This window comes from Halichoeres trimaculatus, unplaced genomic scaffold (genome assembly GCF_033239565.1).
Source record: "Halichoeres trimaculatus isolate MK-OKI-2021-1 unplaced genomic scaffold, fHalTri1.1 fHalTri1_scaffold_15, whole genome shotgun sequence".
In the NCBI taxonomy this organism is placed as follows: Eukaryota; Metazoa; Chordata; class Actinopteri; order Labriformes; family Labridae; genus Halichoeres; species Halichoeres trimaculatus.
The window spans coordinates 26,473,401-26,500,717 of NW_027437193.1; the positions used below are offsets into that span (position 1 = coordinate 26,473,401).

The 27,317-nt window shown below is 40.6% G+C and overlaps 2 protein-coding genes across 3 annotated transcripts; both read right to left on the bottom strand.

The window, feature by feature from the left end:
* Positions 1-257: 257 nt before the first annotated feature.
* Positions 258-9,883, bottom strand: LOC141804327 (endophilin-A2-like). Of its 2 annotated transcripts, XM_074688695.1 has the most exons (8): positions 9,642-9,883; positions 6,992-7,060; positions 6,605-6,821; positions 6,366-6,499; positions 5,995-6,153; positions 4,442-4,545; positions 3,984-4,117; positions 258-2,985 (listed from the first exon to the last, which is right to left on the bottom strand). In XM_074688695.1, exons 1-8 carry the CDS (start codon positions 9,684-9,686, stop codon positions 2,804-2,806), a joined length of 1,044 nt encoding a protein of 347 aa, XP_074544796.1. In that variant the 5' UTR covers positions 9,687-9,883; the 3' UTR covers positions 258-2,803. The 2 variants fall into 2 exon arrangements, with proteins under 2 accessions (XP_074544796.1, XP_074544797.1); XM_074688696.1 differs by lacking the exon at positions 5,995-6,153.
* Positions 9,884-10,548: 665 nt separating this feature from the next.
* Positions 10,549-24,404, bottom strand: LOC141804597 (nuclear receptor ROR-beta-like). The gene is made up of 10 exons (XM_074689113.1): positions 23,994-24,404; positions 17,426-17,511; positions 17,170-17,311; positions 16,188-16,712; positions 15,210-15,331; positions 14,769-14,901; positions 14,133-14,240; positions 13,700-13,810; positions 13,197-13,309; positions 10,549-13,100 (listed from the first exon to the last, which is right to left on the bottom strand). Exons 1-10 carry the CDS (start codon positions 23,998-24,000, stop codon positions 12,939-12,941), a joined length of 1,509 nt encoding a protein of 502 aa, XP_074545214.1. The 5' UTR covers positions 24,001-24,404; the 3' UTR covers positions 10,549-12,938.
* Between the last annotated feature and the right edge of the window lie 2,913 nt (positions 24,405-27,317).

Below are 27,317 nucleotides of genomic sequence, written 5' to 3' on the forward strand. Positions count from 1 at the left end.
GTTGGGGGATAAACGTCCAAAACAGAAATTTAACGACATAACAACACGTCAAGAGGTGGATAAAAAAACCCCAAAGCAAAACAGTGGAGCTGCATATCATAAGCCTTACTCCTCCGTATTTTGTGGCTCTGTAAACAAATTTCTTTGGATAAAATTTCTAAATAATTCAGTTTTAGGAATATTATTTCACACAATATTAAGACACACCAGAAGTCATATTTTGAAATATTTATTTGAAGAACAGCATTCATTCCCCTTCACATAGTAATAAAAATATACAATACTTAATACAAAGAAGATTACATAAAGTGTAGAGGTAATCTAAATATCCCAAAGATAATCCAGGATAGTCCCACTTTTGGTCTCCCAACATGTCACAGTTGCAAAAATATAGCATTGCTTAAGACACAAGAGGCTGTAATGAAGACACATGCAAAGCAAGTTAAATTTTGACAGACATATTCATTAACATTTGGTATAATAAAATAAAGCTTTAAATTCTGATAATACTTCATTTATCAATATTGCAACCTGGAGCCAGACAAAACAAGCTATCACAGAATGCAGCATTACTCTCAATGTCAGCCATAGCATTCAGAAAAATATTTCCGCTGTGACAGCAGCACATAAAAATTGATCCTGGTTCTTTGTTCCATAACATTATTCACCTCCAATAACATACAAGCCACATAATAGCTCAACCTGAAACCCCCCTCTCCTCATTTCCCCTTTCAAACTCTGTGCTTTTGGATTTGGTGTAATGAGGCATGTAAACGCACACCTGAACCACACAGTTATTGCTCAGCACAGCCTCTGGCCATACACACAACATGAATAACATAGCAGGCATGCAAATATATCATTCAAGGGGCCCATGCTATGACAACAATGGGGAGATTATACCAGAGATGGACCAGGAGGCTGAGCTCCAGAGGCACCATGGGATTGGGATGCTGAGGATAATGAGAGAGGGGGCAGGGGCACTGGGGCAGCTGGTGAATAAAGACTAGTAGAGAGTGGGAGGGTATAATCCACCGCTGTGTGCCCTCCCCAGCTGAAAAGACCTGTCTGTTCCACTACCCGTTAAACCAGAGATGGGAGGGATGAGTGGGGCAGGGGGTGGTCTAACAAGGGGATCATGACAAGGGGGAAAAGTTGGCATTTTAGTGAACAGCACAAACATTCTTGTTCTTCACAGTCACCTTGTAGTGGGTATAATTGAAACTGAAACCACCTTTTGTGTGCAGACCTTACTCATTGTGAGGAAAATCTGTACACAATAGTTTGGAGATAGTATTTTCTGTCACGTGTGGTGTACAGTTTCAGCCTGAAAACTGAGACAGGTAGAAAAACAGCCAAAGCACATCAGATTAATTTCCATGCTCCAAATGAGATGTTAGAGCAGAAAGCCAAGCTTAACCTCAACATTTTGTATGGAAAATAAATCAGATTGCAATTTTGGTTACAAACAGTTGTGTACAAAGCCTAAAAGCATTGTGAGTGACACCGCCAGCGGTATCAGTGGAGAAAACAGAGGATCTGTGGGATGTGTGCTTATGGCTTTGGTGTGCTGAAAATATTAGTGCAGGGGCTGAATCATATTACATTTAGTTTTAAAAAAAGAGGGAACACGGGTCAGCTGCCCTTCCATGAAATATACACTAAATAAAAGAGAAAATATTTTTTTTGTATTTACCACCATTGAATGATTAATTGAACATGAAACATTAGCTCTGCAAACTATGTTCAAGTTCAGAAAGCAGCCTCAGGCAACAAACAACTTTTCTTTGGCATCAGCTCTGTGAGGAAACAGCGGAGTGCAGTGAAAGAAGGAGCTATTGGTGAAACAACTGTGCACTCTTGGGTTGGACTCAGATTCTAAAAGTGATCTATCTGGAAGTCCATGCATATCAGCCATAAAATCATATTTTTGTCACCAAGAAACCAAGCTAAGATTTTTTAGACCTCCTCATTTTCTTTGCCCACATGTAGTGTGAAATTAAAATTTAAATAGTGCTCCATACAGCAGTAGGTTGGAATTACTTGCTGACTTACTCTTGTCATATTCACATAATGAAGGTAAACATCAACATGGAAACCAAAGATAAGCCCCCAAGTATGGATTTTGTATGAGGTATTAGAAACCAGTAATTGCCTCGAGTCAAATGGCCAAGCATGAGCTCTTTGCCACCAGGGGGCAGTATATGACAAATAAAACTGACAAAAGGCAGTTGGTCCTCCATGTTGGCTCTCACCGACTACAATGACGTTACACAAGCATATGTGAAAACTGGGAGTGTAGAAAACACTGCATTTGAATGCATGTGTGCAGTACCGATATTAACAACTTCAGAAAATGTCTTTTACACACAGTTTTAAAGGCTAAGAGGATAAGAATAAAGCATTTGCACTTCTTAGTGTTTATGGATACTTCTGGAGAAGTTATAAACGTCATTCCCTCATGATCATTCTTCATCCATTCAGATGATGGAGGTGTAGTGTACAAAGTGCACAGGTGCATAAAGAATGGATGTCAATAGTTACATCATAGAGAATGCACCCTTATTTTAGCTGCTTTTTCTGACCAATCGCTTTTACAATTTACAAAGAATCCATTTAACCTTTATCTAATCCAATGGAATAAAAAAAAAACGTTGCTTTACCAGTAAAGACTAAAATTAGGTTCCTAGCTGGAGATGTTTACCCCTTAACAAAAACAATGAGACGATATCGTTGGATTATTTAAGATACTTTGCTATCCCCCCCTTCATCTGGCTGTCCCTCTCTTGCCTGGCTGTTTTTATTACAGAGGCACCATAACTTCAACGTAGTTGTGGGGGAAGTATCCAGATTTACCACGTATGCTTCCCTCAAACCAGTTCTCATCGATCTGGCTCACCAAGGTGATGATGTCACCCTCACGGAAGCCAAGCTCACCGTCGTTCTCTGGCTCAAAGTCGTACAGGGCTTTGCAGCACGGCTCAGCTGCAGAGAGACACAGAGAGAAAGGCAGAGGGTGAAAAATTCAACAAAAACTGTCACTATGCGAAAACAGTATGACAATTTGTCATGGATGAGTTTATTCATCTTAGAAAATATTTTATGTGGTGACACCAGAACATTTCCGAGTAGATCTCAGGAACAGACCATGAAACAAACTGTTAAAAAAGAACATTGTTCAGGTTAGTCATCAGTCTAGGAGGAAAGAAATCTTCTGAACCTCAAGATCAACAATTATTCTTCTGACATGAAACTATCTTCTTTAAACCATAATGATACATTTAAATTTTTATGTCATAATACTTGCGTTTGAATTAAGAATTGAATATGAGTCAACCACTGATCATTCCTATATGATCTTTACAGCATGTGGCACACTGTGCTGTCTCTTGAGTTTCAGAAGCTTCAGTTGATCAAAGACCATCAGATAAATAGAATTCAGCAAAGGGAATAACAGCAGAATTAGTTTGTTTTTCAAGCACTGTCAAATGTAAGCATAAGTTGAAAACCATGATTACTTTCACATGGTCAATGATGAAAAACAATGACAGAGGATAGTTTGCTGATTCTATATATCTGCAGCCTTGTTCAGACAGTTTTACACTCTGACAAGCCCGCCTTGGTCTGAGCTCTGACAGAGTCCAGTTGACCCTACAAACACCATTAGATAAGGTTAGTTGGATACTCAACCATCACAGACATGCACAAACCTCTGTAGAACAGAGGATGTGGACTCAGGGGAAAACTGATATTGTTGAAAGTGATATGGAAACTTCATCCGTCTAACTCACAGGGTTTGTTCTTGATGGAGGTTCTTTGGAAGGATGGACCAGGATATTGTGCTTGGGCTGCTTTTTGTCGCAAAAAGGAAAGAAGCCACATGCTTAAGAATGAGATTTGCTCACACGCAAGCCTTCTTGGGAGTAGGCCTTTCAAAGAGAAGTACACTCTCAGCTGTTACAGCATAAAAAAGATAAGTATACCTGCAGAGTAAGCTGGAGGACTTGTTGCAGCTGGGGCATATCCACCGTTAGATTCTTCGGCCTCTCCATAGTCAAAGGATGGTCTTGGCTTGGGTGTGTATTGCCGCTTTGGCCGTGACTGAGCATCATTCACCCTGTGATCAGGAGGATTTTGAAAAATTACACATCTATCAACTGACAGGTAGGGGATGCATGATTACAGAGAAAGCCAGGTACAATATATGATGTCAGCATAACTGAATGAACAGATACTTTCTGTGACTACAAAGCAAAAAAAACTCATCTGAAGTTGTTATTTAGTACAAAAATTAATTAGATGTTCCTCAATGTTCATTATTTGTAGTCAGAAGTGTAACAGTTAATATAACCCTGCTGAATCATTCCTCGTCATGAGCCAGAGGACACAGCCTTAACACCTAAAAGGAATACCATCTCCTACAAACAGTCATGGTACTGACCTTTCGCTCAGTTTTTCAGAAAGCTCCGTTAGGACCTGTGAGGCCTGTTTGTGGTACTGCAGCAGGGACTCCACTAGAGAAGACAGCTGACTCACCTGCTCCACCTACGAGTTCATTAACAGAGAAATGATTTTAGAATGCACCGACACCATTCAAAGCATTCTTCACAACCTCACTGTTTTCATTCCTCTCTTTTGTTTCAATCACGTCAGTACTGCTAGGTCTTAACATCTCATGATGGCAGGTATGAAACAGCAAATACCGAAACAAAACAGGTTAGGCAAGCTTGTGACAGTCACTGTGGAAAAACACAAGACTTGAGCTCATTCATAATGTCTTGAAAAGCTAAAGTGTAACCTGTCACTAAAAGTTAACAGAAACAGATGTCAGAATTCACATCATTTTGTTAAGAGGCACAAAAACATGACTAATTATAGAGTTCCTGAGGCCAGTTTTTCAGCAGGCTCTTATGCAGTCTATTAAAGGAAAGACTTTTTTGTCTAACTTTTCCCTAAACTCAAGAAAAGACAACACATGAAGGCAGTAGTACTCACCAAAAACACATCTTTATAAATCACCATAACGATCATCATTTATTTATAGAGCACTTTTCAGTCTTGGCACAAAAAGATGCTTTTGCAGCTCTCAAAACATATTTGTGAACTCTACGGATCTATCAACCACTCAATAAACTAATATCTGCTGGCACAGATATTTATTCCTTGAAGTCTTTCATGAACTGTTACACTGTCCAACAAATGTCTTTCCAATTTTGAATACCCTGACATAACTTGGCCTACTATAATCACAAGAGGATTAGAGGGGAAAAAGGAGTCTTCAAGTTAAACTGGTTATTTAAAAAAAGAAACTACTGTGTTGACAACCGTGAGAGTGAGTGTTAATCTTTGTTCATTGTTACTTTGTGCAAACAAGAACATTCAAGAGCATTCTGAAGTAACAGTACGTTTTGTCTCTTTCAGAATATGGCTCAAAATGTTCTCTGCTGTTTGTTTTACTTTGCCTTGTAGAAAAACAAAGGCTGTGACTCCCCCACTCTGCTAGTGCAACTTTTATGTTTATACAGTCCTAGAAAATGTCACAGATCTAAAGATCCAACTGTTAACATAACAAAGTCAAAGATGATAAGAGAATTTAAAAGCCAATTACAATTTAAGATGCACCAAAATTAGGATTTAACATCAGCACAAGATGTATTAATGACAATTTATGTGGTATCAAACAATGTTTTTCTGTTACGTTGCATCCATTTTATGCAGGATAACTGTAATTCAAGTCATTTTGGTTAAAGAACACTGATCTTAGATCTTAGCTTTGCTTTAGAGTATTCATACATTAACCAGCACATTGATAATAAGCGTTCTCATTATTGTACCTGTATTTTCACCAATTGAACCTCTGTTAAAATAACACTCAAAAATTAAACAAATACAAAATCCCAAATACACAGGAAAGGCAGGCTGCCATGTTGGCAATACACTGACTGAAATCCTTCTGAAGACTGACCAGGGATTCAATGTGCACAGCCTACTCACATCTGTTTCGAGCAGGTTGTGCATGGAGCACTCAGCCATTTCTTTGGACTCGTGGAACTTCTCCAGGGCCTGCCTGATCTCTTCATCTGGGATTTTACCTTGACGTTTCTTTTTATAATCATAGTCCAGACGGCGGCCCTCCAGCTTCTTGAGGTGGTGCTGCGAGAGTTGGGATTTCACAGAGGTAATTATGATTATTTCCCCTTGTTTATAATAGTTATGGGGAATGTGCACAGTAAAAATATACATCTGGATCTGCTCTGATTTGTTCTGTTATCACACTAATTTTGCTGGTGAGCTGAGAAAAAACAGATGTGATTACTCATAGCCTGGTCTAATTGTGTGACAGCATACTACCTCTTTGACTTTACCTGAATGTCCTTCACATCTTTCTCAGCCACAGCCTGCAGTGGGTCGATAAAGTTCTGCTTAACATCAATATCTAAGGAGTCCTTGACCTCTGCCAACCTCTTCATTGACTCCCCGATGTCCACTAAAGCCCCTCCTGCACACGGACACACCCCAACATATCACAAAGCGTGTTAAACCATGAAGCATGTCTGTAGTACTCTTTACATACCACACCACACTCATCCAGAAACTGCCTTACCAAAGTTAGTGTCCCTGCCCATATCGTGTCCATACTTGGTCATGCACTCCCCAAGGAGGCCCTCAGGCTGGGGGTAGCCTGGACTCTTTACCTGCCCGCGGATTTTGGAAACTGTGTTGAGCATGGAGAGCTTAGCTCTTGTAGCTGGGTTTGGCTGGAGGTACTCTGATGTTTTAGTAATTACTTCCACCACTGCTCTGCTGGTCACATCTGCTCTCTGGTGGGAACAGAGGAAGACATAATTACCAGTACTACCTGGAAGTACTCACTCAGATGTTTGTCTTTTGAGACAATTACAGGAATAAAGGATGCTGGTACCACTTCACTTTTTGAAACAGAGAATAACATTTTCTGAGTTTACTGCAGGCGTTGCTGTAATTAGTTTACCCTTTCGAGGTCTTTAAATTCTTCATCCAGTTTGGTTCCCTCTGCACCACCAACCTTCTCACTCACCATCTGCAAACATGATCACATCACATTTATTCAGTTTGGCAAATAACCTCAACAATCAACACACGCTCATAAGACAAACCAAGTTTGGCTGAAAACTTAACATCACAGAAAAAGAAACTCCTCAAGATTCACAAAGGAGTGACTTCTGAAAACTCTACTGTGCTTTGTCCTGTTTTTTTTTGTTCCATAAGGACTTGCACAGAAGGTTTCCCTTGTTTCCATCAGGTCAGCACACACACACACACACACACACACACACACACACACACACACACACACACACACACACACACACACACACACACACACACACACACACACACACACGTTTCCTACTTCAGAGTCACATCCATGGATACTTTTACTATACACACATGCCAGCTCTGACTTTCTATCCCTTCCTTATTCATACCATCATTCACATACGGCACATACGTTCTCTAGGCCCCTTTAGGAGGAACAGACTCCTGCGCAGTTGGCTGGCAGGCTCAACAGAGACCCTTTGTGTGTGTGTGTTTCTCATTTGGTTCAACTCAGTGCAGCTGTCATAACCCTTCTAAACATAAAACTGCAATCCTCTATCTTACACAATCCACAGGCATAGCGAGTTATTGTCCCACAGACGGCGTTTTAACTCAGATATGTGGATCTTTTGTTTTATTTTGTCCCTGTTTTTGTGAAAACCTAACGCAAACACATTACCAGAGCCCAATCTTTTTTTGATAACTGCAAACACACGATTTCCATCCTGCATGACTAGAACACCTGCTTATCCAGGTGAGGACACAATATGAAATTTATCTTGGAAAAACTGGAGCTTGGGTTAACAGACATCAAACGATTCCATCACACAGAAGAAATCATAAGTGTGCTGATTGGGTGCATGATGTTAGTTACATTCCTTTGCTGAACTAAACTTATTATTACTCTGTTTGTTCATGTATTAAGTCAAACAGATTTTTCATGGCATTGTGACACGGAGCTTGTTGGGCAACCTTTAAGGACTGGCTTACTTACTCCACCCTGTTCTTTCTTCTCCAAGCCTGACTGGCAAGATAACCCAAGGCGAGTTTTCACACAAAGCAGGAGGTTCAGTCTATGACTAATTTACATGCTGTATGCTCCACCTGCTAAGTTTTTGCAGTGGGAGTCGTTGGTGACACTATTTCTGATTTGTAAAAATTGCTGTCACCTTCATTGCTAAATCTGTTGCTACAGTATTACTTATAAACCAAGAGCACATTTGTTAGAGTATCCACATAATTGGGATTCCAGGACACACCCACTAAGCTAAGAGCTGTCATTTGCATACCAGGGTATGTTAGGTCAGTATATCATACAGGTGTCCCCAAATGTTGAATCTTTCACCATGTTTTTATGAGTTTTATGATTAAAGGGGTCACACTAAACTGCCCCAAAAGTCCACAGACTAATGACAGCTCATTGAAATTCAGAAAGAGGACACTAAATAGTTCCCAAGATTGTCAACCCACCATGTAAGCACCAATTAAAAGACACCGCATCAAGTCACTCTGTTTGCTTAAATATTTGATTTGCTCTCTTAGTTTCAGGATCCATCTGTTTTCAGCGAGAACTTGTGATATAACTCTGTACAATACTGATAGTGGGAAAAAAAACTTTACAACAGCATGTTCAGTTTGGAAACTGTGGGGTTAAACTTCAAACAAAACACTGAGACTGTAAGTTTCTCTTAAATTGGTAATTCAGGGTGGTTTCGTTGTTGTTAATAAAGATTGTTTTCATAAATTCAACTATAGGAGTGTAAAATAACCACGTCATACAACGACATAACTTACATAACATATCATATGTATGTAATCACGTAACTAGAAATACAGTGTTCATGTTAGCTTGATTTGAACAAATGGTAAAATTGAAGGGCTTGCAGATCGTCAAAAAACATTAAGGATGCTCTAACAGGTGTTGTATTGTTACAATAACACACTCGTCAAAATGTCATGACATATCTCGCGTAATCCAGCATGTCAGAGGTAACTAGCATTACCATTCATATTGCTCAAGTTTCCTGCAAATAATTGTCGAAAGTGCCCTTTAGTGTTACATGAGCGTACATTCAGGAATACCAGCTGCACCATAACAAAACTGCAAATTCTAAGTAAATAACAACTAGGTCATCGACGACGGGCGGCATAAACTTTGAGAAAGTAAGTTTTGAGTGCATTCAGCCAGCCCAACCCCAGAAAACGAGGTAAAAGGTGTTGGAGGCATTTCAAACATTAACTTTAACTTACTTAGCCTTTAGATTAGCGTAAGCTAATTTGACATTACAGGCTAATGTTGACGTTATTGAGCTACATCACCTTTGACAGTCGTAAAGAAGTCTAATAACAATTGAGCTAAGTGGACCTGTACGTCCCAAGAGAAACAGCTTTTAATATAACACATCTTAAACAATAAAAGCTGTTTTTCCTGTCGCACCTGAGCGTTTTTTCACGTTAACACCCAAAGTTAGCGTGAACTCTCAATAAAAATAGCTACGATGGTGCTAGCTCGAAAGGCTAACTTGGCTAACAGTGAATGTTTAGAAAAGTCGCTCGTTTACCTGACTCGCTTTGTAAAACTGCTTTCTGAGTCCTGCGACCGACATGTTGAACCGTCAACGTTGCCACCTGGAGCACTACAAGGAAAATGTGTGCTTTTTTCACAAGTTGCTGTGCGTCTGGAATTTGGAGCAGCAGCAGACGGCACAACAGCCGAGCAACACGTCTTCAAACTTTGCACCGTAGATGTAGAACTGCTAGGCAACCACAATTTCCTGGCTCCAGCTCCATGAGGGAGGCACCATTCCGGTGGATAAAGTGGGTCAAACACACACACGCACGCACGCACACACCTATACACTTCCACATACACACATTTGCACTCTATGCGTCCTAATATCTTTCTTTCTCTGCAAAGTATTACAGTAGACTTACTGCTGCTTCCTGACTTAAGTGTTAGCCTGGCAAACCAGTGGCAAAATGCCCTTTAGGTATTTTAATTTTCTTTTTTTTGTGGTATTTCATACAATGTCTAACAGTTAACTAAAGTTAAAGTATTTTGTGGGTTTCAACTTCATCTTATTGCTGTTTTTATGATTTGTTTGTACTTGTTATTCTCTTAATCAGTGTATTTATCTTGTACAGTCTATTGTCTGTATTTTTGAAGTCTTAAGAAATTTTTCAATTTAAAGAGCTCCATGATGCAGCTCAAAACTACTCCGTGGTGTGCAAGAAACACAACATTCAGACAACACAAATGTTAGTTCCTGGTTTAAACCTTACAGTGAGCTTCAAGACCATTTACACTTGCTGTCTAGATGTGTCAAATGATGGTTTTAGAGACTGGTTTGATTTTAAACAATGATGTGTTAGTCATGTTGGAGTAAATAAGACTCAGGAAACATTTTAAAAGAAAAGGAAACCATTTATTACATTCTTAAAACCACATATAATGTTTCCCATTGGACAACAATATATATCGCGCTGTGTGACTCAGTTACTCTTGGACTAGTAATATACCTCTTGTACATGTTGTCATACAGGGAAAGAGAAGGGAAACAAACTATTCTTTTTTTGTTTGTACTTGTCCTAATCTTTCTTTAATTAAAAAAAATAGATCACTGACTTTACAAGACAAAAGTGGAGACACTTAAAGAAAAAGGTGGATAAAAGACTGACAAATAAATGTAAATCACAGCAAAAGAAACATTTAACCCCAATAATAAAATTCATCTTTAACGCTAACTGATTTATTCATGGTCTTTTAAATCCTATGTCTCAAAAAATTTAATGTTACAATATTAGGACAAACAGGAAGGGCTTTGACACTTTGTGAGTAACATTCACAAAAATAGAACTTACGTCCACAGTGATTATGGTTATGGGTCTCATCTTAGGTGCAAAGGTGTGAGGAGCACAAGGCTAAAAGACGACACTGGTAATAAAGGGACAAGAAGAGATGACAGCTAGCTCCCTGAGCGGCAGGCAGCAGGTCCTCAGACTCTGCTCAAGAACTTCACAGCACCCCGAGTAAGACATTATTATCATCATCTTAACATCAGAACAACCTGCAGGAAGTGTGTTATTTATGAACATGATATATGCATACAGTTATGGATGGTTTTGTGTTACAAATGAGAAGTTAAAAGAAAAATAACAGAACAGACTGACTGACTGAAAACCATGAAGTCTTACTGGCTATGTGGCCCAACTCAGGGGGCAGCTGGTAGCTCTGTCTGGCCTTAGACTGGTGTCCAGTGAGAAAGAGGAAAAGTATAAGTGCTTGGTATTTGGATAGGTGTTGGGTTTGGGAGTAAAGGACAGGAACAGCAAATGTACAAAATAATACAGATGCTCCAACCAGCAAGGAAGGTTTATGATACATATATGGACCATCATCATCCGAGCTTTTAACCAAAATGAAACGTTATGAATGAAAGACAAATATACTACACCTATGGTACTGATTAATGGTTAGAAACGGGTGGGGAAAACCCTGTGTATCCCCGTTCATCATACAGTTCATTAAGTCATCTTTAGCCTGGCTTGCTCTTCTCCTTAGGGTCCTGTTTGTCCTCTTGTCTCTTTAGGCAGGGGGCGGGCAGCCACAGCGCATACTGAAGTCTCTCAGTTTAAATGCGATGACAAAGGCTATGTCATTTTCGCCTTCCTTTCTTTGAGTACGCTGCCCCCGCTGCTGCGTCGCATCCGCAACAAGTGTCTACCCCTTGCTTGACCGCACCTTACCCAGCTGGGTTTTCGCCATCGTGGGCAAGAAGGGGCTGTTGCCAAGGAAACCTGAGAGTACTGTTAAAAGAGGGAATAGTCCAGAAAAACATCTGAGTCCAAAGAAAAAAAAATCTGCCTTCGTGAATCATCCATCTTTTTTCTCCTCCCCCCTTCATGAACATCTCACCCTCCACTTCTCTCTCTGGACTGAACTCACACATTCTAACACTCTCCATACACTTATATAGTCATCTATTTACATTCTTATTTAAAATATTTGTTTATAAATGTGTATATAAATTAAAGATAATTTCATCTTTTCCTGTCTCTAAGTGGCATTTACAAGGAAAGGGGTGTGTGGGACTGAGGTTTCTCATTGCATTACAAAAGCCTACAAAGAGGCAGCACCGAACACTGTCTAAATGTGTGTGAGACTGGTTCTATGCTTATTACGGAAGTAAGCCGAAGCTGTGAGTCATGTCATATTTGTGAGCTTTTATTTTTAGATTTGGGAAAATGACTCATGATCTTGGTCCCTAAGAGATGGTCGGTACAAAGATATTGTCTGTATGAATACACAGGTGTACCATACTGAGAAGTATTATTAAAAAGAGATTTGCTGACTGAGAGTTGTATTAATTGTGAGACCTGTTGATCAACATGACTTCATTCTGTTACTACGTGTAAAACTCTGTCTCAGAGTGGCAGGGTTGTACATTCACTGCAGATAGGTTCTTACTTGTGCACTGGTGCTGATCGATGAGGTACATTCATAAATGGTTTGGTGATCCACCGTGGATCTGATGTCAAAAAGTGTTTAAGCTTGGAGCTGTCTCATGCTAAGTGGGCTGTTGTGTTAATACTACAATGCCCATTCTGCTTGTATTAATGCTACAATATGCAGAGGACCATGAGCATGTGTGGTCTGTAGTGTAAGGTGCTTTTGCCTGCTGGGAAAGTGGAGGACTACTTTGGGATCATGGGAGACGGAGTTTTTAAAGTCCTGGATTGTCTTGTTACTGCTGGTTGTTGTTAGGCTTTAAAATCTCTAATCTACTCTGTCTCTCCTTTGCTTCCCTACCTCTGAAAATAAACTCTCTCCATCTTCTCTGGTTTTTCTGTTCGCCTCTCTAGCTGTCGGTGGAGTCGGGCAGAGACATCTCGCTGCCAAACACTTCCCGGTACAGTGGTGGAAAACTGTAGGCGGTCTCCGGGTGCACCAAGCGGAAAAACTCCAGTTTGTCGATGTGGAGGTTACAGATAGACTTCATTATGGGCAGCTTGGACACCATCTGTGGAGGAAGAGCATACATGAAGGTAAGCTATGTATGTTCCTTTATGTGAATACACACCTGTTTTTGTAGTTTTTGTTTAAGAAGAGGTTTTACCTTGTCCAGTTTCTCATCGGAAGCTCCACTCTTATGGAGACTGTGCTGCAGAGCCAGGTAGACTTTCTCCTGGAGTTTTTGAACCTTTTGGCCTTCTGTTAGCCAGGGTCGATCTATGGGTAAGAAAATATGAATACCTTAATGTGAAGTTACCTCTCTGTCCGTGTGTGAGCCCTTGATCAACAAAATATAATTTCTGAGAGAAAGATTTAAATCCAAGACTGTTTATGACTGAAATATCAAATCAGTAGTAAATCAGACATTCTTCTAAACAGATGTAAAAAGTTAAATTTGATTAAAAAATCCACAGTAAAATGAGCTGAAATATAAGCGAGACACTAAAGGAAGTTGTTTACAGCATGAACTGTTGGTGTCTGGTTACTTGAGTGTCACTTGCTCTTGAGTGTCAGTGTGGGGTTCAGTGTGGTAGTTTTGCAGCACCGAGTGTCTTTTGCTTTAAGAAAACTACGTTCATGTCTGTGAGTGTGAAAGAGAGAACTCACCAGGAGACAGAAGGACAGCAGCACTGAAAAGAGCCATTTCTTCATCTGACAGCTGCAGACGGCAGAGTCCTTTCCCCAGGTCAAACACTGCACTGACCAGGTCGTCACAACCTGTGGAAACATAGAAAATAGACGTCTTCATAAGACTGAGGTATAAGACTACTTGGACCAACAGCTGAACCCTTTTTCTTTGTTTTGACTTTATTCGCCATGATGGTTACTGCTACTTAGTTTTAACAAGCATTTCCAGAACAATGAGCACAATAAGGTTGTTTAAAACAATTAACTACTTTGTCACTGCAGAGGTTTTTCCGATTGCTGTCACTAAGAGTACGCACAGAAGCTTTTTCTAGACAACAATGCTCATTTTCTAACAGACCGTTTCATTAAAGTGTTGTATTTTATAATAGCTACTCATCTACTGAAGACTCACCAAGTGCTTTGAAGAAGTGAGCGGGGGCAAACTTCCCGTTAAAGAAAATGGTGCTGTTGTTGACATTAAAAGCTCGGCACATACGAATCAGCAGGACCTCCAGGCAGCCTGAAATAGTAGCCACAGACAGAGCCAAAGATATGGAGAGATGGAGAAAGAGGAGGATAGGGGAGGGAGGAGGGACCAAGATACTCCAACATGCACAAAACAACACAACAAAATGTAAATAATTTTGACCCAAATTGGTGCGCAGCATATGTCAGACAGTTTTGAACCATTTAAAATCCATAATGGTATCCAAAAAGGTTTTTTTAAAGAGTTCAAAAGATTTACATAGGGTAAATAAATAGTCAAATATATGCCATTCATTTTAAAGATAGGTAGTTATAAATATGTGTTGAACAGATATAGAGCATTATTGTCAAATTTGTTTCCAGAAAAGAGGTTTTCCCACAATGTTTGGAAAGTGTGTGACATTCATTCAAGTAAAATAACAAATAAGGTGAAGGTAGAAGGTTGGAGACAAAAACACAGGAAGGAACTAAAGTTAGCAAGTTTGAGACTCAGTTTACTCAGAAAGGATTCACTTGTTCATCAGGTATTCAGGAAGTGAATTTTTTTAGGCTGTACACTGACCTGCTTTCAGCAAAATGATCTGATCGTTCTGGCACAGGTCCATGAAGCCAGCGATGCGTTTGGCAAACTCCACCACATACTGGATGGCGTTGGTAATGTGGTGAGCGCACTGCTGCCACATCCACTCAGCTGACTGAAAGGGGAGACACAGAGAGATGTGAGTGTTTCATAAGAACATGACATTAAGAATGAGCTGTTTTTCATATTATTCAGCACTTTAAAGCTCCTGTGTGGAGATTATATCTTGTCATGAAAAAGACTGAATTTAATATCTATCTCTTCTTGTGAGCTAAACATGCCAATCAGCAGAGTAAGTGGCTATTTCTGTGTGATACTTTTCAACCTTTTCTGACATCACTGGCACAGGGTAGGTGTAAGACAGGAGCTTTAAATGGCACCACTAATACTTCATGCATACACCATGTGTTTTATATTATGTACCTTGTTTTGAAAAGCCCGTGTTTCCTCAGGTGTGTATTGTGCCCAGGTAAATCTCTTCATGTCTTCAGCGCTGTACTGACACGTCTCCAGGTGAGACTTAACAATACTCTGTGTGATATGCTCTGTGGAAGGAAAAGAGGCATAAAATCAGTGCTTCCTCATTCAGCTCCTATGAGTGCAGCAGGTTTATGCTTTGAGGAGACAGAGAGCGTAGCAGAGCATAAATGTGCCATTATCTACTCCTATACATCTGAAGACAGTGTGACCTTGAATAAGTAGATGCTTTTCACCGTTCTGCTGGTGCATTTGCTACTATAAGGACGCTAATAGCTCATCTAATCATCTGCTGCTGTTAGTGAAATCTTTCATCTTTCACACCTTGCGCTAATACCCACCAGTCATTATATTTACTAACTGCTTCTTTTTAAAGTCCCAGGAGCGCCACACAAACCTCTCTGCTGTCTGTTGATGCTGGCAACCATGAAGATGTAAGAGACATTTCTGATTTCTTCTCCTGAGACATCTCTACAACTAATTGCTTAGGTTTCCTTGCAGCTATAAGTACCACAGCACCATCATTCTGTTTTTTTCCCTGTCATTATTTTCTGATGTATGCTGTAGGTTTGTAAAATTTTACATGCTCCTTTTTTCTTGTTTTGCTTTCATAAAACCTTTCTTTGGCTTAATCTTTTTTCATTGAAACCATTTCTACTCGACCTCTTAGAATCAAAGTTGAAAACACTCAAGGGAACAAAGTCTTCATAGCCCACCTGTTGTACACCTATGCATATATGACTGTAATTATGTTTCTAGTCAAGTAAGGCCAACTTCTCAGTTCTTTAAACGATATTTAAACACAGACCACTCATTAAGACTTAAGGGTATAAACAGTAGACACTCTAGACATCATGTATTTCTATATGTAGTAGGTATAATATAAGAAGAAACCATTTGTTATTTATTATCAAGAATACTCACCAAGATCTGTTATTGAGCAGTCATCAGGCAGGTGGTCCAGCAGTGCATGTGTGTGTCCCAGCAGCGGGTGAGAATGAGTGTGTGTATGCAGGAGCTGGAGCCCGTTGCTGTCCCCTCCGTCCAGCATCGTCTGCTGTGGGGAATTCTGATTGGACAGGGATGAGGAAGAAGAAGAGGACGATGAGTTGGAGGTGTTGCCGGTGCTGGCTCCTCCACCCAGCAGCTCCAGGCTGCAGTACTCGCTGGCCTCCTCAGGGGTCAGTGGCAGGTCAAACAGGTCTGGCAGCGCCGCAATGTCGTCCAGATCACTGAGAGTGGAGCTGGAGCCCCCGCTGCTGTAGGACCGACTCAGACCTTCTTCGCCGTCCTCCCCGCTGCCACTGCAGACACCATCATCCTTGGTCAAGGACAGAGAAGTGGGTCCTCCGCCTCCAGAGCCCACACACTCCTGGGACTTCTGGTGTTTTTGCACCTCTGCATAAAGGCTGTCACGCTGCTTCTTGGACATACGACCAAATTTGACCGCTACAGAAATAGAAGACATTTTTATTGAGAAAATCAGATAAACAGTTCAAACAAATCTTACAAGTAACTGTTTTTATTCATATTTACAATAGCTAATTTGATATGTGACCTTTTAAGAGTTTACAATTGAGATATTCACACTTTGTTATTGTTTGATGGCATGGTGACATTTGGCTACTTCTTTAATCTGAATATTGTGTTTCCTCTTCTCTTTCTCTGCAGTCTCTGCAATCCTGCTAACAACAGTGAAATAATACCACTCAGAGCCCTTCCTTTATTATTTTTTCAAAGAGTCATGGACACTGAAGGTCATCGATAAAACACCTCCAGTAAACATCCCTGCTGTAAGTGAATGACCTAGTTCAACAAACTTGGCTCTGTTGCATTTTCTTACAGTACATGTCAAAAAAACTGTGTTCAGAAAGCACAAAATGTGCTTTTGTTTATGTATATTTACCATCTCTGCTCATGCCCAAAGCCAGACACTTCTGAAGGCGGCAGTGCTGGCAGCGGTTACGATTAGTTCGGTCAATCAGACAGTTCCTCTGACGGGAACAAGAGTACATGGCATTGTTCTGCTGGCTGCGGCGGAAGAATCCCTGAACAACACACACACAGTAATATAAACATGATTAATGACAGGCACATTTAGAACAGTTTGGTTAAAGTTAAAACTGATGGCCTTGTTTGCTCTCTGTGTTTTTCTTCCTCACCTTGCAGCCTTCACAGGTGATGACTCCATAGTGGATTCCTGAGGACTTGTCCCCGCAGATCTTACAGGGGATGACCTCAATTTGAGCTGCAAGAACAAAACAAGCAGAGGTAAGGATACTAAAATCATATGTGTCCTCAAAATCCATTTGTACAGTGCAACTCATACATTTCTGTCCTTATTTGACAATATTGAGTCACAGCATGAACTGCTGCCAAAATTTGACAAAACATTGAACAACATATCTTCATTTTGACGTAACATTTCTCAGAGGCCCATGTGTGGCATATATTCATCATCAGCCAGTGAAATGTGGTTTTTACAAAACGTGGCCAATAGTTTTGTAAATTATCTTCCGCTTTGTGTTTATCCAAACATCTGTTCCCAATACAGCTGTCCTCTTTAAAATGAAGAAGTTACTTATCATTTCTGGTAATTTGTTCCCAGAGGTTAAACCAGTTAAAGCTTTTAGGTTGTGTTTGCAAGCTTCCTTTTCCCTCTTGGCGATGCTACCCAGTATATATTTGTGGCTTATTTGGCAAATTGCTAATAATACACTATGCATTGCCAAGTTAGTGACAGTTACAGTGGATCCACTTAGAGCTGACAAAGAGGAAAAGATATCATAATGTCACAGTTTCTCTGCTTTAAGGAGGAAAACCTGACCCATTTTTTCCCATGTGATTATACTAAATATGAGAACCCCTCATTTTAATTCTTGGTGGTGACCACACCACCGTAGTAAAGGCGACCAGTTCTGAGCACTATATTTGTGCCTCTCTTTTTGCCCATCTGCGATCCTCTTTTTTGTTGTGCTATCAGGATTTCTCCAGCTACAAGCTTTGGCTAAAATTAGCTCGTGTGTGTCTTTTGTTTGCCTTGAAGAGGTTGTCTGTCCTGCTATTTTGTCACAGTTGAGAAGACTCCTGTGTTCAAAAGAGCATCATCCCTCTCCAGCTGATCCAAAATAAAAACCTTAAAGTGGTATCACACCTGTCCTGAGTCATGTCTCTGTCAGACTTCAGCTTCTAGATTCAGCTGAACTTTAATGACAGTATTGAAGACGCTAGGTAATATTTCAAATCAGCTCTTTGAATTGTGCATTAGTAGTCTGATCTTACTGGGACCCTTTCCCAAAAAGACACACTTTTTTTTCCTTTCACATGTTTTGAATTTTTTTATTCTCTTCTTTTCTTGTTTTAGTCCTTTTATTGATGTTTAATAACCTTTCAACTTTACTGTATTACGTCTTGTCCTATAAAACACATTGCATAACAGAATTTTTATGATTAGGAAATGATTAACACATTTTAGGAACAAAGATAAACTCTGTACTCTCCACCAGACTGAAGTAATCAATTATTATTTAAAAAAACAGTTTGTTCTGGGTCAGAGGACTGAGCTATGATAAGCTATGAAACAACCTTGCAAAAACACTGTCTCACTATAAGCAAGCAGAGAAAAAGAGCAGATACCTAACTATGGACTGTGTTTCTCTGCACCCTGCATGTGGCCCCCATGTGGAGACAGAGTACACAAACAGATAGAGAATCACATGACTCCACACAGATGACACGCATACAAAGACTCCTTCTTTCTTCACCAAGAACACAAACAACAGCTGTATCATTCAACAACTGTTGCTAAGCCTTGGTGTTTGTGTAATCTTAGACTAATTTATAAAAAAAAAAAAAAGTCCCATTTGTGGAAAACGATTCTGTCTGTGTGATTGAGGAGGATTGTTGCACTCTTAGGTACTGGAAAACACCAACTTTCCACGTCTATCCACTTTTTAATGACACGGTCGTCTGTCTCTTTTCTAAAACTGTTGACTAAAATACTCCAACTGATCAGGGCAGCTGCAGGCATGCAATGGAAAAATATCCCCCCCCCCTCCTCCCTCCCTTCCTCTCTTTCTCTCAGGTTCCTCCTCCACCCCTCCCTCATCTCGCAGTTATATAACTCTCGTCTGCGAGCATTCCTCACAACACTCATTCAGCCAAGCTCACTCTAGCAACACTGACACCCCGCCCACTCCAGAGGATCTCTTTCCCACTGGCTTAGCGGCGCTCGCAGCCTCCTTGGTATTGGCTGAGTCATCCATCAGTCAGTTGCTGTAGCCTGTCAGCCCATGTGGACACTCTGTCCTACTGACACACTTTCTCACTGCAAGGGAAGAGGGAGGAGGGAGCCAGGCGCGCTCCCAGCTGCCCGCAGACCAGTTTTAAGGTGGAACTACACAATGCTCAGACTTCCTCATTAGAAAAAAACATTTCCCTAAAGGCCTCCTGCTTGCATCAGAAAACTCAGTGGTTACATAACAGAAAAATTAACGAAGAGAAAAACTGATTTCAAGCCTTAAAAACTGAAATAAATTGCCCAGTATTTCTTCTCACAGAGTTCCTCTTGGCCTATCTCTGCTTGACCTTATGTTCTTCCTCCACTTTGCTTTATTATTGTCCAAACCACTTTGACTCAACTGTAGAAGTGCACTGTATACCTGACTGCCAACCACCCGAGGCAGACAAACTCTCAAGTTCAATGTCAACTATTCAGCCCCCACCCCTCTTTGACACTGAGCCTCTGCTTCAACCCGTTCTATTCTTGTCCTGTACTGAGAGCCAGAATTACACAGATGCCCAGCCACCCACTCTTGCTGCTACAACCACACATGCATGTTTTTTCTCTCCTCTCCGGCTCTCTGCAGATATGCAGCCACAACCCAAGCCCAGTAAAATGTACCCTTTATGTTCTCTTATGTAACCTGTCCCATCCAGAAGCTTGTATTTAGAAATAACTGCATGTAAACTAGTACAAAAAATTACAAGGTGCAGAACTGGAGGGAAGCCTTGATGGTTGAAAGTGCAAACAGCGAACTTGAGCTTCTTCTTGACTGAGATTACTTTATTTCCAGTTCTTACTTGGTTTATCATTTGAATATTTTTTAAAAATAGTGAAATTAACCATTGAAATGTACTTGAGTCAAGCTAAAATACTTGATGATTGTGCACACAATTTTGCCCTTTGGTAATTTACTGTCACATGTGACAAGGACAACTACTGAAAGCACACATCTAAGTCTCAAGAACCATGTGATTTTGCCTTGAAAGTGACTCTAACGTTGTTTACTATAGGACTTCTACTGAATGAACAGCCCCAATGACTGTTTCCTCTGTATAAAAAACATCACTGTTATGAGGAATACACACAGCAAAAACTAACTTGAGGGATCAGACTAATCAAACCATGTAAAAATCCTGATAAAGTCATGCAGCATCAGTAGCCCCACTTCTGTGAAAGCAAAATTTGTCTTTCACCCTGAATATCAATGTTGACCTTTGCTACAGCACCAGTCTCTGGCATTTGACCTTTAACTCCCTGGAGCGAGTATGCATTCCAGGAAGATCAATACCAATCCTGGTTTTTCACTAACATAATGTGTGAACCCTGCATGTAAAGCTTTCCATATTTCCTCTGCTGACACAATAACCAAGTCAAATAAAGAAACACTGGCATTAAAAGCAATTAACAGGGCAAGATTACGCAAACAGCAAACAAAGAGTGGCATTCAGAATGGCTGTTTGATCAGCAAAACATCTAATTTATGTGGCACACCCAAGCCTTCACACATAACAAACAGGCAACTGAAACTTTTTAACAGATCTGCGACAAACAACGTTGGCCTGAACAGTGTTTATCAGTCAGTTAAATGTGTAACCGCATTATCTACATTTGAGGCTAATTCACTTGGGTGGGGTCGGGTAAGGCAGAGGAAAATCACTGACTTGGTGCTGCCAACACTTCCTAGCATGAAACGTGGAACAAACTGCCTGTAATTATCCAACAGATGCCCCCTAGCTCTCACAGTCAGTATGTCAGTGTGTCAGTGTGACAAAGAAGAGAAGAGTTTGACCCTCCACATGTTCAAAGCTTTTTATGACGTGAACATGAACAATCCAGTCGCACTTATCTGTTTTATAATCAGACAAGCGTTTTTTGTACATACAGGTTATTCGTGTTTACTCATTATGCAAGTCCCAACAAAGGCCACGCTGCCAAATGCCCTGGAGCAACACATTGACATAAGACTCAGCTCACTGGCAATCTTCTTTTTTTTATTACCTGGCTGTACAAATATCTGACTGGAGGAGAACACATAATCAACAAGAGGCGAGAAGCCTTGTGCTTGGGTTTTATACAAATTAGTAATGCTAAGGCACTTGTTGTATCATGCCTCACAGTTGGGTGTAGGCTTACAGGGCAGCACAGAGCTGCATCACAACAATGAAGGAAGCTCAACCTCATTGCTTTTGTCTCCTTTTGAATTCATGTCAGAGTAAGGGAGTGTTTTCAGGATGATTTGGCATTTTGTTTCTGAAAGATGAGTAGCTTACACCCAAGACAGGATATATCAGCACTTATGAAACTGAAACCCTGTTTATTTTCACACCCTCTGCTTGAATTCGCAAACCTCATTTGCTATTGACGCACACCCATTCTCTAACATACAGCACAAGTGCATTTTGTATTGATACCCTCTGAGGATGATGCACAAAAGAACAGATGAGACTGAACCCAGTCACACTGAATGCATACAGACCATCCTGCTCTCTCGCAGCTCTTGCATTCAAATCAAGGGGCTCTATTTTAAAAGATGCAAATACCAGAAGAGGCCGAGCAGAGGCCCTCAGAGGGGGGGATTACAACAGAGCTAAGAATTCCTTAGCTGTCCTCCACCGGCTGTTCGTGTGTGGAATGAGTCCCATGATCTTTCCCTATATCTAGAATAAAGTTTAGAGCTCACACTTCTATCATGTACAGTAAAAACAGGAAGAGCTGGAGGTTCATACATCATATTGAGCTTCTAAGTCTGTCAACAGGCCAAAGCTTCTCTAATGACTCATCAGTTTGGACTTCACCATCATTTATTTGGGTTCAGAGGGGGATAAAATTAGCTGATGGGCTTTTCTTGCAGGGAAACGACAGGTTGAGAAACTAACCTACATTTCAAGTGCAGTGAGGAAGAGCAGAATAGGCTGAGGTTTGTTTACATTTGGATATCCTGCCAGAAATGGAACCTCCCACCCCCAGAGGCCCCCTCTGCTTCTTCCTCCCCCCTCCTTCTCTCCGTTTCTCTCCCCTTTTTAGTTCAAAAATTCATCTCTTTCCTCCCATGCTGAAAAAAAACGAGTCTTAGTAGCTTATCTCCGGTCCTGCACAACAAAAGATTGTAACAGTCAGCAAAGCTAAAAAGAGAGAGAGAAAACGAACAAAGAAAAATAAAATAAAAAGAATTAAATCCACTTTAATATTAAAGTCAATGATAATTCAAAGTCTAATTAAATGCTTTGCTTTAGTAAATGACCAAAAACAGTTTTAGTTTGCTCAGTTTTGATGCAAATTTAAGAGGTTATGTAATATGCTCGTAACAGGAAATATAAATAAGTTTGACCTACATGTTGCAAACAATGCATGAGGGGCCTATTTCAGATCCGTTTTCATAACTCCCCAGTCAGTCTGCACTAAGACAAACCCTCTGTTAATGATTATCTGTTGCCCCAATGCCCAAGTTCAAGTTCAGTCTCTGCCAGGGAACGCGCATGAAACCGCACATGGTGTTGCACGTCCAGAAGCACGGCGCTTCCCTGAGCCGCTCCTCCTCCCTCCGCTGCGTATGCTGCTGTATAATGTTTGGTGACATAACTAGGTCAGTGGAACAGCCAGATCCCTCTCCCTCCACGCACTCACACTGTCGGCCATGCTGGCACAGCCATCATCACAGCAACGTCACAACTACACACACACACATACACACCGTCCCCAGATTTTACATTAGTTAAGAAAATAAAACGAGAAGAAAACGTTTTTATTAAATTCTTGTGGACTGACGATTCAAAAGATTCGAACGACTAAAAGATACGTTTTCAAAATAATTCTGTAAATACAACTTAGTGCTTTATCTTTTAAGCTGTTTTCAAATGTGTACAATTTAAAATTCATTTTCACCTTATTAGAAACCTGATTGTCTCAAATAACATGTTGATTACATAATTCTAGTTTTGGTTAACAACAACCTCCTCTCATGCCCCTCCCTCTCCCCTATTGCATAACTCCTAACATGGATCCCTAGACAAATTTTACAGAAGGTCTCACAGGTGAAATGTGGCTCATATTTCACATGAAACAAGACACATTTTGCAACGTCACCATCAGAAAACAAAATTATGCAAATGCGTAATTGTAGAATTTAGCTGCTATCACCACGCGCCTAAGAGTTGATTTTATAAACAACTCAATTTTCATGGTTGAGCGATTTCTAATTACTGAAAAACATGCCTCTCGCTTCGGTTTGACTGCATGCTGAACTTCACAGTGGAGCGTGCAGCCTCGAGCTCAGTGCAGCCATAATCCAGTCATGAGGGATTAATGCGCACTGGGAGGAAAACAGGCGCACTCAAGTCCTTGTGCGCACACATGTGGCCGCTGAAGCCCGTACAAAAACATGCCAAAACCTCTCCCAAGTTTAACCAAACATGCACGAATTAAGTGTAGAATAAAAACCATCTTACCTCTCATTTTTGATGTTTTCTTCTTTACTTATGGACGATGAAAACTCGGCTACATGTGGTTAATGTAGGTGACAGGAAAGAGCAGGATGAAAACGTAGGAGCCAGAGTGATCTGGCACTGTAAATATTGAATTCGTCCCGTCTGCAGACAGCTATCTTTAAGCACGACCCAAAAAGCAAAAAAAATAACTAACCGAAACTCCTCTATCGCTCCGTCAAGTCCGAGCGAAATAAAAGAGTGAAGAAAGTGGCTTCGGATCGCATCGTAACCGTCTCGGCGAACGGATTTGGCTGAACTTTTCTGACAGAATAGTCCCACACGGTTTGACGAGTGGTGTTCGGCACCCCCCCTCTTCGCTCTGACTCTCCGCTTGCTTTCCTCTCAGTCTACCCTGCTAACCTACTTTCTCCAAGCGTGGACTCTCCCATGATCTCACTGCCGACAGCTCTTCTCGCAGCTCTCGCGGGGGCGCGCGCACGGGAGCGAGTTTAAGGTGGCTGAGTAAACGAATGACTGGAGTCGAGTCTTTACGCACTGTAGTGAGAAATAATCATTGCTAGGGGCTCATAGGAAGATAATTAGACAGAAATAAGTTCTGCTTTTACAAACTTCGATATTTGCTGTTCCACAAACTTCCCTGATTTTATGTAACTTGCAGCGGTTACTGTAACAGAGCAAGATGTAGCCTGAATAGCCATGCCATTGAGAATGTTATCAGTCAAATCAGGTGATGCAGAAGTTTAAACAAACAGGAAGAGGCTATCAAACAGGGTTTTTTTTTGTTTGCCAAAATGCTAACACACTTTCTCAGAATAGTTTCAGCATTTGCCTGAGCGGTGTTGAACTTGACGACTTTATTCAAACACTTACTCAGAAAGCTTCCCAAAATAAAAGCTTAAAAGTGACTGTTTTTTATTGTACAAGAAGAAAAAGTTTCTGAACATTCCTCAAAAGCTGACTTGAGCAATATCTGATTAATGAAAACTCCTTTTCAAAACATTTTGCACTTTTTGTCCATATAGTCATTTAGATCTGGCAAATTGGATTGTACTGAGCATTTCTTTTACCACATTCAGAGTGATTATTGATGGTGACATAAATCTATGATGGAAACATTTTATCAAGCTGCAGCTCCAGTATTAACTCAACATTAAGGACAGTGGATATAATCTCAGTTGGCTGTAGCTCAGGTGTCCTTAAGCAAGCCACTGAACCCAAATGACTCTTGAAGGAATTTGAATTTGTGAAAATGTGATTTCTGGTTGGTGCAGCACATTCATCAAATACCTATATACCAGATATATCAGGCTTGATTTTAGAAATGATACCTCCATGTGTCCTGTTATCAGTGTCTTCATATGATAGTAATCATCTCTTTTCAGTTAAAGTGAAATGAACATAAATACAGTACAGAATTGAGTATAGAATGTAGAGTAGCTGTGATTACTTTGAGACCCATTTTGTGTACTTGTAAAATATTTAATCAGACTATTTAAATGAACTTTGAGCCTTCGTGGTGTCCTTTAGAAAAGGAGCGTTAGAAATGTCCTTGGCTGCCCTCCCAAAGATGGCTCACTAACATTTCAACCAACTCAGAGCGGCGTCACAGGGTTTGATCGCAGTCGTCTGGTTCCTGTTTCACATTCAGATTACTGCACAGACAAGCAAGAGCATATCTCTCCATTGCTGCTGAATCATTTGCATCTCATTTATGTAACAGTCACAGTCACATCTCCCTGTTAGCCTTTAATCTACGGTGGAATGCAATCAAGCTGAAAATTTTCCACTGCTCCTTCTGTGGACAGTTTCTGCTTTCTGACACAAATTCACGTCGTATCCTCTCTGTTTTTTTTTTTAATGCTTGCATTAAAGAGATGTAGATAGTGATGTAGATGTGTGTGACTGCTGGTGCCCATAAGGGGGGGTGTGGAGGGGGATGTTGCTGTAGCTGGTGGCTTATGATGCAATGTTCTGGCAGCAGTGTTATGAAACAGCACGAAGGCAGAGATTACTCAAACTAGGTTAGTAGAGCAGCCGAGCGCAGAGCACCTACAGTCACGGATTCTTTTTCTGTTTCTGTCACACACACACACAAACACACGCACACACATTTACCCACGCAGGGATTCACATTCTTTTGTTTTTGCCTGCCTAAACCCTTTTCCTCTGCCTGTTTCTCATTGTTTCCATTGAAATGCGTGTCTTCTTTGCATGAACACACTTCCTCTTCTCCTTTATCACAGCCTGAATTAAATACACTGACATTTTGATGATTTTACCCATGCAAACACTTTCAAGACTTCATTTTCTTTGTCTTTTTCTACTCATTTTTCCCCTTCGCAGCTATGTGTGTGTGCTGTTTTCCCTCTTGCTTCCCCCCTGTGCACATCTCCTCCAAAGCCCCTCTGTTCTATGTCTCCCTTGACAACGGCAGTGACACTTTGACCTTAGCTCTTATGTAACTGCTGCAGCTCGCTTAGACAGCAGAGGAAGGAGAGAGCGAAGGGTGGGAGGAGGAGGAGGAGCAAGGCCTCAGCTTAGCTTGTCTGTGGCAGACATTTTGTTGCTGGATGATAAAGTGAGATATTAAAGAAAGGAAAGAAAAAGAGCTCGAAGGACTTTTGGAGGTTTCCAGCAGCATGATTACAGGATAAGGAGGAGTCTGACAGGCGGGGAAGATACACAAATGGAAGGATATTCACATAATAATGCTTGAGGGTGTTTACCAGCAACACACACACACTCACACAGAGAAAGGTGAAATTGCCCATTTTGTTGTCAGTCTTTTCATTCAGAGAAAAACGTTTCCAAAGCAACAAAGTCATTTCAGCTGGCAGCCCCTTGGAGCCTGTGATGGACAGAAAATGATCCCCTGCAGAGAAGCTCTGAGATACTTTTCATGCACCCACTCTAACAAGGCCTATAAATAAATGCCATGTAATGAGGAATCCCTTTTTGTTATGTAAGGAAACGTGGCTGTATTTATTGTCTTATTTCATCCTTGATAGAGAAAAACATTTGCTACCTCTAGTGATGCTTGGTATATTTGTGGTACATGGACAGTAACGATATTTGGTATAGTTTCTCTCCCTGATTTCCTCCTCTATGTGTGGTTTTCTATTTGCTGTTTCAGTTGGTGTTTCCTGCAATTTTGCTCATTTGTCTGTTTTTTTCTTCTTCTCAACATCTCTCATAATGACATTTAATTTATATTTTAATGCACATACTCTCATCATATTGTTTTGCATGATGGAGCAGGAGTTCGTGTTGCTGCCTTGCATCATGACTTTATCTTGGAGCCAAATTACCCAAACAGACAGGTGT